The sequence below is a fragment of the Egretta garzetta genome, unplaced genomic scaffold, assembly GCF_000687185.1.
Source record: "Egretta garzetta isolate BGI_Z169 unplaced genomic scaffold, ASM68718v1 scaffold85, whole genome shotgun sequence".
NCBI lineage: Eukaryota > Metazoa > Chordata > Aves > Pelecaniformes > Ardeidae > Egretta > Egretta garzetta.
Genome location: NW_009259718.1, coordinates 1557941 through 1577774, shown reverse-complemented (window position 1 = coordinate 1577774; position 19834 = coordinate 1557941). Strand labels below are relative to the sequence as shown.

Below are 19834 nucleotides of genomic sequence, written 5' to 3'. Positions count from 1 at the left end.
TCTGGGATCCGTATGCTTGAAAGGTGTTACATGTAAACAAGATCATTAGATATCTTCTGATCCTTATTTCACAACCATTTTCTTCACTTCTGCTGTACGTAAATACTCCACTTCTCTCCTGAGCATTGCACTGGCTCCAGGGTCTCATGCTTACACATGCGGTTCCCTTTTGCCATCATTTTCTCCTCCTAGCGCATCAACAGTTTAATTCTATAATCCTCAAATGACCTGGAAGATTGCATCTATTGATTCACTCTTGTAAAAATCATAGAAGGTCTCCATTTCCTATTTTTAGTGTGCAAGCACACTTAGCAAAGTGAAATATTTCTACTAGTGGTTACCAGGCCTTGACTACTGTCTATGGACAACCAGACCCCAACATGAATGAAAATAAAAGCAAAGATAATGAGAAACAAACAGAAAGCAATAAGGACTCGCCTGCCATGGTGACAGACCTTCCTACTGTACTTCCAGAAGCTTTACTTCTGACATATTCTTCACACAAAACACATTTTGAAATACAATTGGCAAGAAGGTGGCTGGGAGCACAAAACCACTGCTGGTAGATTTGGTAGGCTTCAGAGTGACCGAATGTTAATAGATGTTATTTTTCAGCAGTGACCTATTGGGTGGGCAGCTTTCTAGATGAGATGGAAAGACCTTTGTCCAAAAGCAATAAACTCTCAAGGTGGAAGACGTAACAGATAATTAACATTTTAGAAGCACAAATAATTTTGTGGGTAACTCAGCTTTACTGACCTAGATTTCAATCCTGGATCTAATAAGCCAGGATTTTTTACATCTACCTACACACAGGTGCTTTGCACAGCAGAGGGGAGCAGACAAAATCTGGAGTGTAGGGAGCAGCAGCTGTACACACACAGGGGAACATATTTTTGAACAGCACTCTAACAGTATCACGTAAGCAGAGCAGTACTTCTGCTCTGTGAATTTTCTTACCGTCTTTGATTTCATCGGGGTCATAAGCCCCCTGCACCGTGCTCTCCCGCAGCCAAATTGGTCTCTCTCTGGCTGGCTTTCCTTCACTTGCAGACCGGTTAAGATCCTCCTGGTCCTCCATGCTGATGACAACGTTCTGGGTATACAAGTCCTCATATGATGGTCCTTTTGTAGTCCATGCTTCCCGATGGTGGCCACCTGCAAGGCCAGCTGCTGTCCCTGAACCAGTACCAGCTGCACGCTCCTTGCTACAAAGAAGTTAAAGAGAGAAAACCAGAGCACTCAGAACAAGCCCTTCCTCAGCCAGCATTGCAACACTTAAACTATGATTAGTTATCTCCCCCGATCTCCACTGAGAACTTGCATTCTGATTTCTAACACGTGGTGCCAGGAATTTCTACACCAGCTTGCTGGTTTGGGGAACCTGGGGGTCTCTAATGGGAAACCCTACATGAGGCCATGGCAACTTCCACAACAGACATTGAAAAGAAGAGAAAGCACTAAAGCTGCCAATGCACTCAGGTAAAAACAAACATAAAATCCCAGAATACCCTCAAATAAGCATCATAGCGGCAAAACATAGTTGAACAGTAATCTACTATCTGGAAAAGTCTCTTTTTGGCCTTTTCACAGCAACCCTACACTGCATTAAAAAAGTGCTAAGGTTTAAACAAGTTGGATGATAGGCCCAGAGACCTAGCATGCTCAGATCTGTGAACAATTACTAATCACAGGACTCGTGAAGGAGTTAACTCACCATGAAAAACACAGTTCGAACCTTTGCTTGAATTGTGAGTGACAATGCCCGCGGTAAGTCACCTCTCCCGTGTTACACAGGAGATCTGTGCTATCCACAGACACAGCCTTGGGAGGACTGGGGAGTCCAGGCAGAAGAGAAGAAAAGATGAGGGGGCACCTTCAAGCCGGAGGACTAGGGCTGGGCAAGGGGCTTTGTGTGGCGATGGTGTGTGGGAGGAGGCAAGACAGAACTGTCTTCATCTTGGAAAAGCTGGAGAAAGCAAGGCGATGACTGATGCGAAGGGTACGGCAGTCAAAGCCTAGCCCTCCTTTGTTTTCCAAGAGGAGCTGCAGCCAGCGTATTTTCCTCCAGGCTCCCTTCTAGCTCAGGAGACTGATGGTGGAAAAGAGGACATCAGGTGGAGTATTTTCTGCATAGTGATGGCAATAAGCCTAAAATACTCTCTCCGGCCTGCGCTGCTACATATGCATTGATCAGGGAAAGCAGCTGAATGGAAACTCACTGCTGTCTGGGTGGGGAAAGCCAAACGTGACCATTTCTCTACTTCAAAATCGTATTTCATCTTCTCACAGGAACAGATCCACTGCAGACTGAGCCATATAATTTCAGTCATCTGACTGCCAGCTGGTACCCAAGGCTTTTCACAGGTAACAGACCTACCTGAACTCCTCCTCTTATCCAGATCAAATCCATCTAAGGATACTCAGTGTTCCTGCTCTGCTGCCAGCTGAGTTGACAGAAGTTGTCAGTGAGCACAGTTCAGTTACTGCTATCTACCCAACAACCTTTCTCTGACTGAGAAGCTTAAAATAAGGTTGCAGTTGGAGGAGACTTGAGTAATATGCAATTTTTTAATTCAGCAAGGACTTAACCACTGCATGATGAACTAATTCTGCTCGATTTTTAGGGGTAAATAGTGAGAAAACATGCAGGTTGGTGATCATCTCTCTTCCCCAGATGAAAAATGTGGGTGTGTTCAGCCACAGTTTGGATTGAAGGCTACCACAGCCTCCCAGTAGTGACTTTGCTGGGGTCTGTTAGCAAAATTCTTCACAGCATCCATGTTAGCACGTGTCCACACACTAACAGGTTCTCTCCTGCAGCTAGCCCCGCTAGGAGAGCTTCACAGCAGCCTTGAGTTTTGGGGCAGAAGACTCATGCACATGTATTGCTTATATAACCTAAGGAACCACACAAGAGACCTTCTCCCCGATGCGTTATTTCAAGTGTTGGTACCTTTCAGCTCCCCAAGACAGGCATGTGTTCTGTGAAAAGCACCACTCTGCTTCCCACACAATAGAAATCTCTAACTAGCGTTTCCCTGACGATTTTATGTAATCCACTTTCCTCACAAGATGCACAATGCAGCTCTCCCCCAAGCTCTCCCTCGCCACGACTGCAGCGTGACAGCCTAATACTCAGTAGTGCCAGGAACTGCCTAATAATACTTTTGCACAGAGGTCCCCATAAGAGTGCCTGAAATGGACTTTTTTTTCCTACGCGGTATCATTTAGCAGCAAAACACTTATTCCATGACGTCAGGAACATTTCAAAAATGAAAGTAACAACTTGAAGAGACACCTACAGTACTAATTACCTTCAGGCACCTACTGCAACGTCCCACACTTCGGTGGAACCATCTAGACACTTTCTGGCTACTTTTGGACCCCGGTGAGCTTTGCAAACATGTCTCAATTTACTCCCTTGTTTGTGGAACTGCATCTTCAGCAATGCTGCTGGTAGGAGTCAGCAGCCCCTCAAGACTACGTGACCAGGGGAATCCTCCTTACTGCCAGAGGAGATCTTACTGTTCAGCAACCCTGTTCCAAAGCACAGGATTAAACACCATGGATCAGGCACCAGCAAAAGGCCAGATGTGCGAGTTGCTGTATGGACAGCACAGAGCAGATGAAGGGAGCCCACTCTAAAATCTCTTTCTCCCCCTTTTCTTAGATCCAAGATCTGCTTTTTCCCCACGTAGGTCTAGACTTCACATGGCCATCCTGCAACCAAGAACTGTGGCAGCTCAGTGGCCCAGATGTGGCTGCATTTGCTGTGTTACCCATCGGTTGTTTTACCTTGATGGAAATCCCTTAATGAGTGGTTAGCTGCCTTTAAAGGCAATGTAAATAATCCTTGACATAGCTGAAGCCCACAGAAACCACACTGTGTAATGGGGACACAACTTGAAATTTTCATCTCTATCCTGCACAGACTATTAAGAAAAGGTCTTGCATAATGGGGATAATTCTTTTTGTGCCGTGTTTGAAATAAAGTACTTTTTCACTTAGCAGCTCTTAAGGGCTTCAACTTCACAACAGACAACCCATGGTCCTTGATAGCATGACCACAGAAAATTAATTCTGTGAAGAATTTTGTTACATAAAATCATGCAATTTTGGCATAAGAGGGGATATTAAAATCCATCTGTTCTAGAAAACCACAGAGAAGGGCTTAGGTAAAGCAGGTTTATTTCAAAACCTGCAGGGCTAATTCACACTCTGCCAAGATTAAGAAAATTACGGCCTCCTAGAAAGATATAAGTGAAGATCTGCCCAGTTTCCCACGGCAGGTGAATGGCAGTTATGCAATGTCAGTGTGGTCGCTTAGAGCTGTAACTCTCCTGAAAACACGTGAAGTTGCCTGTGCCGGTGCAAAGAGACGATGCAGGCACTTCATGACCTTTTCCGTTTGTTTCAGAATCACTGAATGTCAGTTTTGTCAATGATTTCGGACACTCAAGACTCCATAAAAACGGAAGGAATAAATAACCCAGGGTTTGGCACTTAAAAAAAAAAATCTTACAGCAGCGCTTTCATGCAATTAGCTGCTTTGAATTAATAAGAGTTAATAAATAATTAAATCATTGTATGTGCTGAAGCAAGTTGTGTTCAAGTAAGCATTTAAAAAGCTGCCTATTTATTTTGTCATTCCTTGCACACAGTAATTAATCATTTACAATGTTTTTTAAGTATTTAAGAGTCAAGTAAGTGGGTGCTGCCATTTAACCATGGGACTGCACCAGGCTTCTGCTGTGATAATTCCCTGTGCACAGAAGGGGAATACTGAGAAATGACTCTTTCTTTGGTGGGGTTATCCCAGTTCTACTACTCAAACTGCAGAAAAGGGTTTTTAAAACAAAGGCTAGTGATTCAGCTTGGGCATAAAGCCTTCAAAGACTCCCCATATCACCAAAGACATGTTGAATGACCTTGGAAAAATCTCTTCCCCTCTCTATATTGCTTCTGTTTTTCTATCAGAATGATGAGGAAAATTAGCTACCTTCTTCGCTAGAAAAATACTATGAATAGACAAAGAATTTTTTATTATATTAATTAGAAACTGTCTAGCATGAATATATGAGGAACGTTCTCTCTCAAGGTTAGCCTGAGTTTTTTTTTAATTAATTTTTTTTTAAACACAGAGCGGTGCATCACATTTCACCACAGCTGACAAAACTGACAGCTCCCCACATCTTTCTGCATTATTTAAACATCATCTGTTTTTGTACAGCTAGGAATGTTCTGAAAGAAAGTGTCATTTCCCATGGGTAGGAACATTTTAAAGAGTTTTTGACTATAGCACGGTCTCCTCCCGAAAAGAAGAGATGAAAGAAAGTAGGAGAAAATCAGAAGAAAAAAATACCCTTATTACAAGTAATGTCTTCAAACTAGAATGCAAAGCGTAGAATGCAGATAGCTTCGTTTCAACAGCTGGGTAGAAGCAAAAAGAATACATGAAAGCTAAGGGTTTGAGAGAAAAAAGACGATGTAGATGGCACCTTCAGAGCTTTGCCAAATGGCTGCAGTTTGCATATCTTAAATACTGGGCAAGAGCTTGGTATACGTTATTGGCTGCAGCACCACAAGCAGCAGGTAATTCGAGTACCCCACCCCACAAAAAACCACATGCAGGAGGCTGACCAGAAGAATAGCCATCTGCCTTGTTTAGTAAAAAATGGTTACGGCCCTTTGTCTCCTTATAAACCACGCACTCCTTGGGGAACCTGTCAGTTGCTTGCACAGTTGGCACTGAACAAGTAAGTCCTCAACGCAGCCAGAGGCTGCACAAGGTTTGGGAAAGCCTCACAGAGCAGAAGAACACGCTAGGAGGAAGCAGCACAGCAAGAGAAGACCAGGCGTGTTCCCACCTCTGCTTCAGGGCAGGAATTTCTGTGGGTTCTGGCTCGAGGATTTCATAGGCTAAGTTAACATCTTCCGTCTCACGAAGCAGCGCATAGATGGGCTCAATCTGCTCATTAAATCTTGCCACGAGTGTCCTTGCATCCTTTTTGGGCATCGCCGACTCATCTTCTTCCACTTCAGTCTCGCAGAAAGTACAGCGGAAAGTTCCTAAAATGAAAAAAAGTTGCTAAGCATTGTAAGGAGACCAACAGGCCCGGCTCTTCATACAGCCTTTTAAACAGCAGTGCTTTGCTGTTCTCTTACCTTGATGCTAAATAGCTTTTCTCCCCCTGACAATCCCTTCCCACACACAGCATACCTGGTTATTATTTCAGCAGACAACAAAGCAAGCATTTTGATGCCATCCGGTGATACCCAGCTGGGTACAGTTTCTCGCTCTGAAAAGCCCAGATGGGCTGCAGTACCTCTACCAAGATACCTCCTAATCTCACATTCTTTCTTGCTGCACATTTTAAATGTCAGCTACAACTGGGCTGCGATAAAAAGCTTCACAATATACTCTTAGGAGTTCAAATATCGTCTGTTTCAGGTGCTAGCACTGGTATCTCCCAGGCCGCATAAACAGGCAAATTTCACAATGAAGCAGGGTGTAGCTTTACACCGCACCAGCCACTCTGCAGTACCTGCTGGTATAACCATTTTCACTCTGCAATTGATGCAGAAAAGATGGCTGCTCCTTCTGTTACAGGGCCAAAACATGAAAAATAGTCATTACTGCAGAGTAGCAAATGCAAAAATTTACCTCACATACCCTCCATGTCAACTTCTGAAATTAAGAATGGCAAGATAAGAGTTGTATGAATGGCAATTAAGAATAAACTTGTCTTACAGACCTCATCAGGATCTATAAAAACAGGTCAAACAAAGGCAACTGAAATGGTTGCATGGCAATGCATTTACAAAAAACTTACTCAACTCCTGCAGAGCAGGCTTTTCTGTTTCATTGCTCCATCTGTGAGTAGGACCCTTAGGGCAGTATATGCACAGTAGGACCTTACCACATGGTCCACTATGAGGGGAGCAGCACAGTGTAATGACTTATCCTTGCAAGTGCTGGACTCAGAACGTTCCTCTGCCTCCTCAGAACGCTTACATCTAGAGGGATGCTCACAGGCTTCTCCACTTCTCTTGTCCCTGTGTGATTTTTTTAATTCATCCGTTCTGTGACACCTATACACATCTAGCACCATCTCTCAACACCACAATGAAGAAAGGAAAAGATCTTACTAATAGGGAGCCTGAGGATAGGTCACATCAGGGAAATTATAAGCTTATGTCTAAAAATCAGTATTAGAATCAGTATTGAAGCCTGCTATATCACCGATGCTATGGACAAACACAGTCGAAAGAATGGGGTTTGCCCAGGGCACAGGGGCATGATGACGAGACAGGCTGGCAAGCCAGGGCTTCTGGTATCTTGCTTTGCTGTTTACACAGATTTGCTAGTCTTGTCACTTCATTTTTCAGCGTACCTCTTTCTCTGCCTGTAAGACAGCGATAAAAACAGACCTGACTTCTTCACTGATGGCTGTGAGGGCTAGACAATACTTGCACCCTGCTTGGAAAACACACAGAAGCACTGTTTATGACAGGAGGTAGATCTGTTGCCTCTCACCACAGTCTGTAGGGATGCAGTCTTCTACCTCGGCACCATCTGAAGTAGCTTTTGCTCATCGTTACGCATAAATTAATGCGAGTGTGTTGTATATGTGGCCTGTAATACGTACACATTCCTTGCGATAAACTCTCTCTTTAGAAAGTTTGTCTTAGTTACATGTAAAAGCTAGAGCACCCAACAGCAGCAGTATGCAAAGTAAAGGGTAAGTGGATAAAGTGCTCTTCTCTCCCATCCAAGCATGAAATACTCTGCTTATTTTTTCAGGCTGTAAAAATTGCCCCTACTGATTAAAAAAATTGTACATTATATAAGCTGTCAGCCCAGCAAAAATTGCAGCCAAAATTTGGTCTCCTTATCCCACATCTGAGGCTATCGGCGTGATAAATTGGCAAACAAGTTGAATCAATTTAAAATAATTAGCACATCTCAGTTCCCATAGTGGACTAAGTGAACAAACACAGGTTAATAAGGAAAACTCTCCTCTTTTTACACCCCTCCTGCAAAAGTCTGGTTACACGTTCCTGAGACAGCTCAGACTTTTCACGCTTCCATCTGTGAACCCCATGAGTATTTGCAAAAGATTAAGATCGTAGGGAGAATGGTTCCAATTCAGAGTACCAAAAAATCAGAAAGTAAATACAACTCTAATGAAACGGAACTCCTAAAGCGATCATGGATTTGCCGCAACTTCCACCCCTCAGGGTTCTTAATAAGCAAAAAAAAAGTTAATAGATGAATTATGTAAAGAATCTGGGAATGAGTGAAATGACAAGCTTCCTCCATTAATATGCTGATTTTTTTCAAGGTGATGCAGCATTTCACAAGAGGCATATGTGATTACAGAACTGGGAAGCTGCTTTGCCATGGCAGATGGCATTTATGTCTTGCAAACCTCTTTTGTTAGACTTTAAGAGGTCACAAAATGTCACCGGAGCTTTTATGACATGGCACATCACATCAGCAGTGACACATGTTCCTCACAGATATGAATTGCATGTGACAAACATGAAGTGGAGACCATCCAAAGGCCGAGAATGGCAACATTCCCACTCCAACGATGTATTTCTTCCTTCAGCCCTTACACAACTGGTAGTTTTCCATTCAAATATGCTGCATAAACGAGGACAAGCAGATATCCTGGAGCGAACAGACATGAGGCTTTCGTGCATCTTGAAAATGCTAATGGAGAACACATACATCCCCTCCTTTCCACACATGCTCAGGCACTCAACAGACCTCTCTGGCTGCACGTTAAAAACCAGCCATCTGAAAAAGATCTCCTCATCTGCTCCCAGACCCTCCAGGGCAGACACACGGGTAATCTGGCTCCCCAAGGCATACTAAGATTAAAGCAGCTGAAGCTCTGAAGTATGGGGCCAGAATATTTAGAGATAATTCCTAATGACTTGATTTCACTTGAGAGAAGGAAAAGGTCAACTGCCCACGCGCACTGCGTGCATGGTGTCCAAGCGCACATGCCGCATCTGCTGTAATTAACACATTTAACTGGCTACAGCCTCCTGAGTCTGAGCCCGGGTCTCTCTCACACCCTTCTCAAAGCTTGGTTCAAGCCTCATCTCCAGCCCAACAAGGACTCTTCCTTCCACTCTGTCCTTTGGGATACTGCCCTAGACTCTCGCTACTCTGATACTTACACACTATTTCACTTTCAACCTAAACTTATTCCCATTCATTTCAAACCTATCTCTTGTTGTGCTCCAAACTGTGCCTCAGGTCAGCTAGCTTCCATCTTGCTGTTAACCCTTCAGGTGTATTTACAAACTGCTGTCTTACTCATCTCTCCACCTTCATTTTGCAATGCTCAATAAGCCACACTTTTTTTTTTTTTGGCCTTTTAAATCTGGCCACTCATTGCACTGACCATGCTAGCAGCCTCACTGGGACTTTCTCTGGTTTGTTCTCATCTTTCTGCTGTAAAGCTGAAAGTATATACAAGTGTCCAGATGAGCTCTCCCAAAAGCCCAGTGGCATTAGTGCTTCTCTGATAGCCATCGAGACCTTTTAAGATCACAGTGTATAACAGATCATGAAAGCGCTGCCTCAATTATCACAAAATCTAGCAACACTCCCAGATCTTTCTTCCTCCTTTGTAGTTTCCAGTTGATGAGCTCCGCGTTTATAGGAGACATTTGTGTTAGATGCTAGGTGCATGGCACTGTATGTTATACTATAATCTTTCTGCTCCTTTTTATTCCTCTGGCCTTCATCACAAAACATTAAGCTAATTTCTTTTCAAAATCTCCCACAACCTTCTTTTAGAAGTAGCATTATTACCATTACATGGAGAGCGAGCTAAGGCACAGATGGCACAATTTCAGAAGTATCTGCTGATTTGAGCAGTACTTGAATCGAGATGACGAAGAAATGCTTTTCTGAAACTTCTGTTTCAGCAAAGAGCATGCAGTATTTTTACTCATCTTCTTCCAGGCTCTAGAATTGGGCACCTCAGGCGAGTTAGGTACAACAGCTAACGATAGCCTTTGAAAAGTTTAGCTCAAAATGACTAGTCCAACACCACACAGAAAGTCAGCTGGCCTGCAGGATCAGATGATATTCCTGTGGCTACTACAGCCACGTTCTTCAAGTAATTCCCTGACTCTCACACTGCATGTTTTTCCTCCTTCTGCAGCAAGCCAGGGAAAAAGTGCATTATATGCACACAGCTCATCTCTGTTACTGAGCAAAGCATACGTTTTGGGGGGGGGGAAATTTATGCAGTAGAGAAAAAGTTACAGGATGTATAAGCAACTTTAATTTCAGCACTCTCTAACCCCGAGTGCTTCATGTGATGTTAAAAAGAGTACTGAGAGCTTGAGGAAAGGACAGGAGTTTCCTCTAGCTTCCTACCAACAGGAAGCCAGACAGATGCTTCCAGCCATATGGTTAATCTGCAGACCTGGAGCCCTCAGTTGCACACAGGCCTCCGCCATTTGACTTCATTGTGAGAGAGAAGATGACAACCTGGTAGTGCTGGGCAGATCAGCGTCAGGGGGAGCAGGATGCCTTGCCAGCTTGATTCACGGCAATAAAGGGAGGATGAGAAGGTAACACCTCGGGGTCCTGCTCTAGCTGCTCGGAAGAGATGTGCTTTGTGGGAACCTGCTGTCCTACCTGCTAGCCCCAAGCCTGAGGTTTCCTACCCAGTTCTTCCCATCTGCTCCCACCCCAGTTCCTGGCTTTTCCCCACTCTGATGATCCTGTTTTCCTTGCTAGCCAGTCCTGGTCTATTTAGCCCTTTCTCAGCCTGGGCTTCTCTCACTTCTCATACTTCCATGTCCATCCTTCTTTCCCTGGGCTACTTTTTCCAAGCTCAGCCTCTCCCCACTCTCATGCCTCTCTGCCCCATGCTGTGGTCAGCTAATTCTGCTTCTTAATTTGAGCCCCAGTCATCAGATTAATTTCCTGTTTCAAGCCAGAGAGATAGAAGATCTTTTCACAGCACAACCTGTCATTCAGCACAATATAGCACAGGCAGAGGAATACACATTTCTCTGGTCTTCTCTTCCGTTCTCTCATCAGCCTATTCTTCAAAACAGCAAAACTGTTTTTTGATTAAGTTTTCCTAAGCAATTTAAACTTAGTTGGATGTGTAGAATGGGAAAAACTCAGCATACAGTAAGTGCTTGACAAAAGTTTTGAACAGAACAAAAAACACAGAGCAATTCCTATGCCCGCCCTCTGCAAACGATCCAAGCTCATGTAATGGAAATACTTAGCAACCTAAGTAATAGACAGTGCTGTCAGCACAAATTATAATTAACTTCCTTTCATTTCTCATTGATTTTCAAGATTTAGAGGACTATTTACAACAGCACCTAAAGGCATTTCTCTCCTGAATCACTGAAGACAAATAGTAGGCCAAGTGGCTACAACAGGCCTGGATCATCAGTTACCATAACATATTCCACATTAGGAGATAAGGATACTCACCTACTAGAAGTAGCAACCTGAGGGGTTAAATTGAAGCAAAGAGAGTTTTAATGACCTTAATGGCCGAGCTAGTAAGAGAGCTAATAGTTAAAACAGTTGACTCTTAACTGGATTAATGATAAGACAAATTAGACTGTAGGAGCTGTTGATCTTTAGGGATTCCCAGACTTAAACAGACTTCTCAGCCCTCATTAAACTGTCCTTATCATCGCAATGAGAAAGCAACCCAGTGTGTCTGAGTGGGAAATGTGCTCCTGCCCCAAGGAAAAGATGAGTTCTCCTGGCAATTTTATTGGGTAGTCTTCCCCAGCCCCATCTCTCTCTTCTCCCCGTACTGGAGACCTGTAGTCCCAAGTATGTTTGTATTCACATTTGACTTCCAAAAACCCAGTTGTTTTAGGCAAAAATAGGGAAACCCACCAATAAAATCTGTCTCCCAAACACCACAGCAATACCATTCTCTCTTGTAAGTAATTCAGTATTTCTACACATGCATTAAAAGAGCCAATTACAGAGCACAGTGTGTTACATAAAATGCAATGCCACATCTCATCTTTCTGAGACAGCTTTTATGGTCCACTGGATCTCAAGCTCTTGAGCATACTCCACAGCCCAGGGCTGACTGCAGTACTCTATCTTGAAACATGACAGAGAAAGTGTATGTTTTTATATTTGTCCTGTTTGACGTAGTCCAAAGCACATGCTTCTTACAGTACAAGAACAAACACTGGATGATCTATAGGAAATGTCAGCATTTTGGGAAGATTTGCTAACCCCAATTCCAGAATAAAACACCCAGCTCTGACACTGAAACCCAAACCGCATCAGGCTTCATCCCAACAGTCTGAAAAGGCTTGCTCTAAAATTTCTAACTATAGAGAAGATAAGGTATATTGCAAGTGAGATGCGTAACATTGGGTGGAGAGGTTGACAGAGCAAATCCAGAACATATGGGTGATACCTGAAAGCAGAAAACTGACAAGTACACAGGACAACGCTGCCCAGAGAAGATGGTCAGTCCAGTGGCTCCAGTGTGAAGCCGAGTATGCAGCACCCCTACAACCAAAATCGTGACACTCACTAGATGAGGCCTGAGCAGACGTGAACGTGGACTGCTGAATCCTGCCCCCAGGACTGACATCTCTCTTCAGTACAGCATCTCCTCTATCCCTCTCTGCCTTTCCTGAAGAGGTGCTGCCAGGTACACACAATTAGCATTATGGGCAGGAAGGATAGCAACAACCAATACTAAAGGCTGCCTGACGCATCCTATTATCAGATCCTAGACTGAAATTTGCTAAAACATCTTTTATATCACAATTCTGCCTCAGATGAGTAAGGAAACGTGTGGATTGCGCGTTTATAAAATGTCAAGCACAGCAGTTCAGCTAGAAATGGGGCTAGGAACAAATAACTAATATTGTTATCTGAAGAGAGATTTTAATCTCTTTATGAATTTTTCTATGGTATCTGAATTCCTAAGAAAGTTGTGTTATCTACAGTTTACAAATGAGATTGAGAACCTAAAATGAAGGAAAAAAAAAAATTTGTTTTAACTTTATATGCCCCAAACCTAGACCCAGTTTCTCTCAGATACATACATATTCTAGTACAAACCTTACTGAGTCAACAGCTATGAAATTAACACTTCTCAGTATCAGACCGTACGATTTGAAGACAATTTTCTGTGAATTAGGGAACAAGCAAGGATCATTCACCTGCAAACAGCTTGTTTTCACCGACCTGTTCGACATGATATGGAACTCTATGGCAGAGGCAGGAGCACAAAATACCGTTCAGCAGCAGCATTGAGATGTCTAGCCCATGTGTGTAACAGGTTTGGGAAGGAGTCTTATATACTTCTACCCTCCAAATCAGCCTTCAAAAAACGTTTATTCTATGAATCCAGTAAGTGCAAACCCCAGTATTTGACCATACGACTCAACACCATTTCAGAATATATGCACACCAACATACAGCTCTGACTTTTGAGTACCTGATTTCAAGCCTTAATAATGCTTCTTAAACATTTTTTGTGTTTAATATAGATTCAGAGTATTGAATTGCCCACCAGGTATTAAACAGAGAGTAAACATTTCATTTGGGATTAATGTCAATCAGTTTTCTTTTCAAAGCTTCTATTATTGTAATATAGATGTAGCAGACACAGCATTTAAGGGCACTTATGCAGTAGCACTATTTCTGATTCAGATGAGGTAATTCTGCCAGAAATGTGTTCAAGAGGGTTCAAAACTGCAACTCGCCAACATATGAAAAATGATCAAAACAATTTCTTCAAAAAATAAAAACAAGATGGCAACTTATAACAAAAAAAAAAGATATAGTCTTAAACACACAGCATGATTAGAAAAAGGTGAAAGAAATTGCCATTAACCACTGTCTCACTATAATCAGAAGGAAATTTCACTTAGACAGTGCATATGTTCATGTATTATTTATTCTCCCTGAGAGCAGTGTGTAAATGTATAAAAATTGAGGGACTGGCAGTCCTGGAAACAGAAGGTCTCTCTGTTAAGCTGCAGAGCGGATTTTACTCAGGCAGTTACATTATCCTAGACATAATTTGGAAAAATGGTGGGGCTGGAATGTTATTACAGATGGCCAAGAATACCGTCCAGCACTTGTTCTGGACCCTCTCAGCACAGAACGGACCCTGCTATTAATAATAAAAGTAGGAATTGCTGAGATAAGACACCCTTGGCAACACCTTTGAATACAAAAGGACAGTGTTTTCCTTCCCTGAAAGTCTCAACCATTTAGGGACAGGGAAACAGAAGCAGAAAAACATTCAGGGACTTGCTTCAAATCCCCATTTCAGCCAATGGCAAACATTAAATACTTCCCATGCCTGAGATCCATTTGTTAAACCAGACCAGCACTTCTGATTTTCTGGAAGAGATCTATCCTTCCATGTTCGCTGTCACTACCGAATCCCTTTAGTAACATAAAACAGACTCCCTGAGAAGAAAGATTCACAACTTTAGCACACCTACTATGCTACTTGTAGTCAAAAAGAGCTTCAAAGTCAATAGAAGGTGGCTCAGAAACAACCCAAACCCTTTACTGTCAAATTCTCTTAATGTGTGGCAAGAAGAATTCCCTGCTGCATGAGCTTCCTCCACAAAGCTACTAGAGCCACCAACAGAGAACAATACAGATTAATAAAAAAAAAATTTAAAATGTAATTTTCTCCTCATTATAATAAAGTCCAGTTAAAAAGAAGGGTACCAAAAGGAACATGCCGCTGATGCTGAGACTTTGCATTTCATGTATATCTGCTCATGTACACACAAGAAATCTATTTAAGAACAAAGAGCAAGAACAAAATCCTTAAACCATTGTCCTAAGGCAGTATTAGAACAGCTAACAGGGCCAATGTCAGAAGCATGCATTTCCATACCAGTGCTTCAAGCAGTAGGGGGCTTTGGACAGCAGCAGCTGGCAATGGCAAGAAGGAGGAAGCAAGGCAGCAAGCTCCAAGCCAGCACGTTGTTTCCAGCCTTACTTTCAATGCCCATCGCACGATGGGCCCACACCAAGAGGACAAGCTGCTCTTCAGTCTACTTTCCCCTTTTTGTTTTCCGAGAGGCTTTGGAGGCCCTTCGTAAGGAACAAAGCAGGTTTTTCAGATGCTGGTTACTTAAGAACAAAGACAGTCTATTACCAGAACAGATGTCACGTTACCCTCCTTCCTAAAGGTTTGGAATAGCTCTTGGGCAACACTCACCAGCTATTTCCATGTGTGTAAAAGATTGTGTTCCTAGCCTGCCGTTTTTGAAAGGTGCCCCAGCACTGCAAAATATACGGTAGTATGTGATAAGAACAGGTATTGCCCTCCAACTGACTTCACTTTTTGCTGGGAATACGAAGGATGATGCAAGCTCTCATTTTCAACTCAACTAACTTGTATTCTCAACTATACAAAGGTAACAGATCCCCTTCTGAGACTTGTGCACGTGCCCTTTGCCTGGAAGTCCCACCTTTTAACTGCTGCCTTACACAGTATTTTTATACTGTGATTCTTTTAATATTTCTCACATTTTATCACATGAAGCTTCACTTGTCACCTGCCATCAAGAACACTGGAATATCCATGTGTTCTTTTTTGTACCTTTAGATACTCTTCTGGACAGTCACGCCACCCCCTGTTCTCTTTTCTCCTTAACGCTATGCCTTTTAAAAACGCATTCGTGCGTAAGTTCTTCTTTCACCTTTACTCTCAAAAGAAGTATCTTTCCCCCTTCCTTGTGAAAACTGGGCAGGCCAAATGATACACCCCAAACTGGTCCAAGTACTGCTGCATGAAGGGCCACCTCTGATGGCTGGGAAAGGATTACAGCCAAGCCATATCCCACCTGCAGGACCTCTTGTACATAACCTGGGGCTCAGCGTGGCGGCCAGAGCCAGCAGAAGGGAGTGAAAAGAAGCCAAAAGCAGCGCGATGGCACAGCTTCTTCCAAAGACAGTGCACTCAGTGCCTGACCGCCCTTCTTCCCTCTCTATCCATATGGAGCCATTAGAGTGATGGGAGTGGCACTGAAAGCTTGGGCAGCGCTTCATGGCTAAGGCAGTGGCTGGCAGGAAGGCCCCCACTTTCTCATTAAGTAGAAAAGAGAGAGCAAATGGAAAGAAAGGCTCCCCAGGACTTAGCTGAGCTCCAGACTGCAGGAAGGTGCCAGAATTGCCGTGGAGAGAAAAAAGTTGGCAGTTTCTAAGTGGCAGAATCGCACAGATGCCAGAAGGTAACCTGGAACAGAAAGGGAAGCTAACACATGCTTGGCCTACAAAAATGTTGGAAAAAGAAATTAGGGGGAGGAATAACAGGGCACCAGGTGAAACATGCAGGAGAAACTGCTGAAGCAGCTCAAATCCTTGCCCATGATACTGGGTAGGATCTCTTCTGAAGCTGGGACTGGGATCTGGGTAGCTGTCTCCCACGCTGCCTCAGAGAAAGAAGCAACAAGGAAGATTTATTTTTTACCTTCCCAAAGAACAACCTTATCTATTCCTTTTCTTTTGACTGGTGCAATGGGAACCATGTGGTCCTACGTAGGTGAGAGGTACTAAAACAGCAGCATGGCCTAGTGAGACAGTCGCAAGTGCCACGGGCACATGTTAGAAAACAAGATTTCTGCTAACAACCCTTCAAAGACCAAATTCCCAGCTTTCTCACCTCTACTACCTGCTTGGAAAGGAGGTGCTGTTTTCAATTACTGTTCTTTTTAGAGGAAAAATATCTTCTACAGCTAAAGGCAATTTTTACCTTCTGTACTGCAGTCTCTCATCACAGGTTTCGTGGTAAAACTGAGTAATGCTCATGGATGGAGCCAGGCACCTCCGCACTGCAGGGTTTGTACAAAACCCCATCTTACCAGCATCCAACTGCTTAAAAAGATTTAAAGAGCAAGCCATCCCATGTGCACATCACTTCACTTAAACCGCCCTCTCACTCCAGCAACTTGCCTGCCAAAAGAAGTGGTATGGAAGGGCAAGGACAATAAAATAAACTGGTTCCCAAGATTATTTCACTTATTAAAAAAAAAAAAAAAAAAAAAAAAGGTAAGACAAGACATTTCAGGTGCTAAAGATGCAAAATACTAAGAATCTGACCTTCCTGCAGTGGCACACAGAAGAATTGATCAGAAACAAAGCCAGCGAGACTAGTTTTCCAATTCAGCCTGACCTATGCATAACAAGAAATAAGCCAGAAATTGATTTCCATTCTCATCATTTGCAACGCCAGCAAGAGAAAAGGACTTGTTAGTATCAGGAGTATTTTAACAGTGTTTCTGACCTAAAGATTACTGCTGTTGCAGATAACCCGCTAGTGATTTGCCATCTCACTCATGGAACTGCTAAAGAGATATATTGATGAAGCTTATAGTAATGCCAGACAAAGCAATAAAAAGCCTCCTTGACATGTGCAAATTTTGAGAATCCAGAGGGACCACCTCTCTTTATGTCCTTCTCTCTTATTTCTGCTTTAAGTTAATTTCTTCTTACTGCTAACATCTCAGATTAGATCACCTGAAAAATAAGAGCTGAATCACAGAATGGCAAGGGTTGGAAGGGACCTCCAGAGATCATCTAGCCTAAGCCCCCTGCTAAAGCAGGTTCACCTAGAGCAGGTTCACCTAGAGCAGGTTGCACAGGACTTTGTCCAGGAGGGCTTTGAATATCTCCAGAGAAGGAGACTCCACAGCCCCCCTGGGCAGCTTGTTCCAGTGCTCTGTCAAAAAGCTTAATTCAGCCTTGCCTTGTCTTCCACTCACTGTTACATACATACAGAGCCCTCAGAGTTTTTTGCATACAAAATACCTCTTTATCAACCTAATACAGCACTACCATTTAAAAGGAAAGTATAAAAGAAAAACAGTTTAAAAAAATGTAAAGAAATAGCAAATTTCATCCCACTTTTTATATTGTACTATGTATGTTTGTGGAGAATGCGCTATTTAAGGCAGACTGTACAGACCTGACAGTCTTAGATAAAAAGTATTTAATGTATCCCCTGAAACGTCTTCTGAAACAAAACCACAAGTTTTCCATAAATTACACCCCAGCAAAACATATCTTTGCACATCAGACTGGATGTACGCTGAAAGGAGATGCCACGACAGATAGCCTGAACAATAGAAGCTGAAGACACAAAGTAAGAAATTTAGTTTAACAAATGTTACTAGGCTAACAAACCAGACCTACAGTTTATCTAAGTGGATTAAGGGATCAAAATTTACTGTTGATTTCCATTACAAAGCAATAACCAAAAACATACTCCCTATTTTATTTCTTCATTTGATCAAACAAAACACCTGCTAATTCTTACACCATTTCATTAACCTTTTTAGCCAAACAGAAGAAAAAAAAAAACAAAGGTAACATGGATAAACTACCCTTCTGATCGCTAAAGCATCAAAACTCTGGAGTTTTACCTCTGATACTGCCTTTCAGCTCAGTGGGTTGCGTCAGCACCTAATCTGTTTTGTGAGCGTATAGAGCATTAATGTTTGTGAAATGTTTTGAGCACAGCCAAGTGTCAAGTCCTTTCCTCTAACACAGACCACAAATCCAGACCAGGCTCATCCATGCAGAACCGTTTAATTTCTGACGATCTACAATTCTGCTGAGACAAAAGTGGGAAGAAAGTGACCAAGTTTTCCCAGTTGCTTTTTAGGAGCTTGGCATAGCTGCAGTTATATAAAGGAGCGTGAATACGTTAAAAAACCCCTCCAAAATCCTAAAAACATTCCTGTTTATATATAGTATTTTCTGTCAGAAACTTCTATCTCCAAAAGCAAGTGCTTCTCCAGTAACTCATTTTACAGACCTGCTTCTCTGCTTTTCCTTCCCTTTTCCCAGGGGGAGCAGTGGCTTCACTGATCATGTGCCACAACAGCTCCTGATTAATTCTGATAGACCATCATCTGATAGATCATCATCGCCCTAGGATGAACAATAATCTGCCTCGCCATCTGCTCCCAAATTTATTTTTAACCCGTCATCGCTCCCTCCAGTGTGGTGAGCGTGGCAGGAACGGCACCCTTCCCCCTGGAAGTGGCGTGCTGGGAGGCAGTGGCAGGGGGCGAGCGGGGAACATCCAGTTGCATCCCCTGAGCATCACAGTGGATAGGAAACAGATGGATAAATGCAGGATCAGAGGAAAGAAAAATTGCTGCTTCACCACAGGGGCAGGCAACCACCTATTCTCCTCCAGCAGACTTGCTGTTTTTTCAGTTCTTTAGCCAAGTTCAGTAACTTTAAGTGGTCCAAGGTGGTAGGAGAAGCAGGGGAGGTGATGCTCTGATGACCATATACCGAGGCCTGTGCCAAATTTCAACATAAAAGCTTTTTTCATCACTTCCATTCCCCTCTGAAAGTTAAACCTATACAACATTCACTGACAGACACTGCCCCAAGAGAGCTGTGCTGTTGTGCCAGTTAGTCTCAACCTATGACATCCCTTGTGTAGCACGGACTTGACTCATGAACTTCCTTTGAAGAGGGGCACCAAGGTGTTACAGCAGCAGGGGAAGCTGTCTGGGAGCTGTGGGAAGGACCTGAGCACAGGCTTGATGAAGTCATAAGGCAGTGAGGAGGTTCATTTTGTACCTGCATGGCCCTGCTTGCTGCCTTCATGCTCACTTACGGGTACAGTAGTACAGGCCAGGAGGTGACAATTACAGTGTCAGGGTGGCTATGCCACTGCTGAGGAGTGCTGCTGTCACCAGCAAACTGCAGGTAGACAATGACATATCTGGAAACTGATGTCATGTTGTAATAGAGACTTAGAAAGAAATTAAGTGGAGCCTAAATCTTCGT

At 43.1% G+C, this 19834-nt stretch overlaps 1 protein-coding gene across 5 annotated transcripts in view; it reads right to left on the bottom strand.

Annotated features, from left to right (window-relative positions):
* GTF2E1 (general transcription factor IIE subunit 1) overlaps positions 1 to 19834 on the bottom strand; it is a 53825-nt gene that overhangs the window by 3996 nt on the left and 29995 nt on the right. For all 5 annotated transcript variants that reach the window (XM_009639095.2, XM_035894544.1, XM_035894545.1 and 2 more), the window contains 2 exons: positions 5871 to 6072; positions 961 to 1208 (listed from right to left, as the gene is read on the bottom strand). In XM_009639095.2, the coding sequence (XP_009637390.1) occupies positions 961 to 1208; positions 5871 to 6072 (450 nt within the window). The remainder of the gene's footprint in view (positions 1 to 960; positions 1209 to 5870; positions 6073 to 19834) is intronic.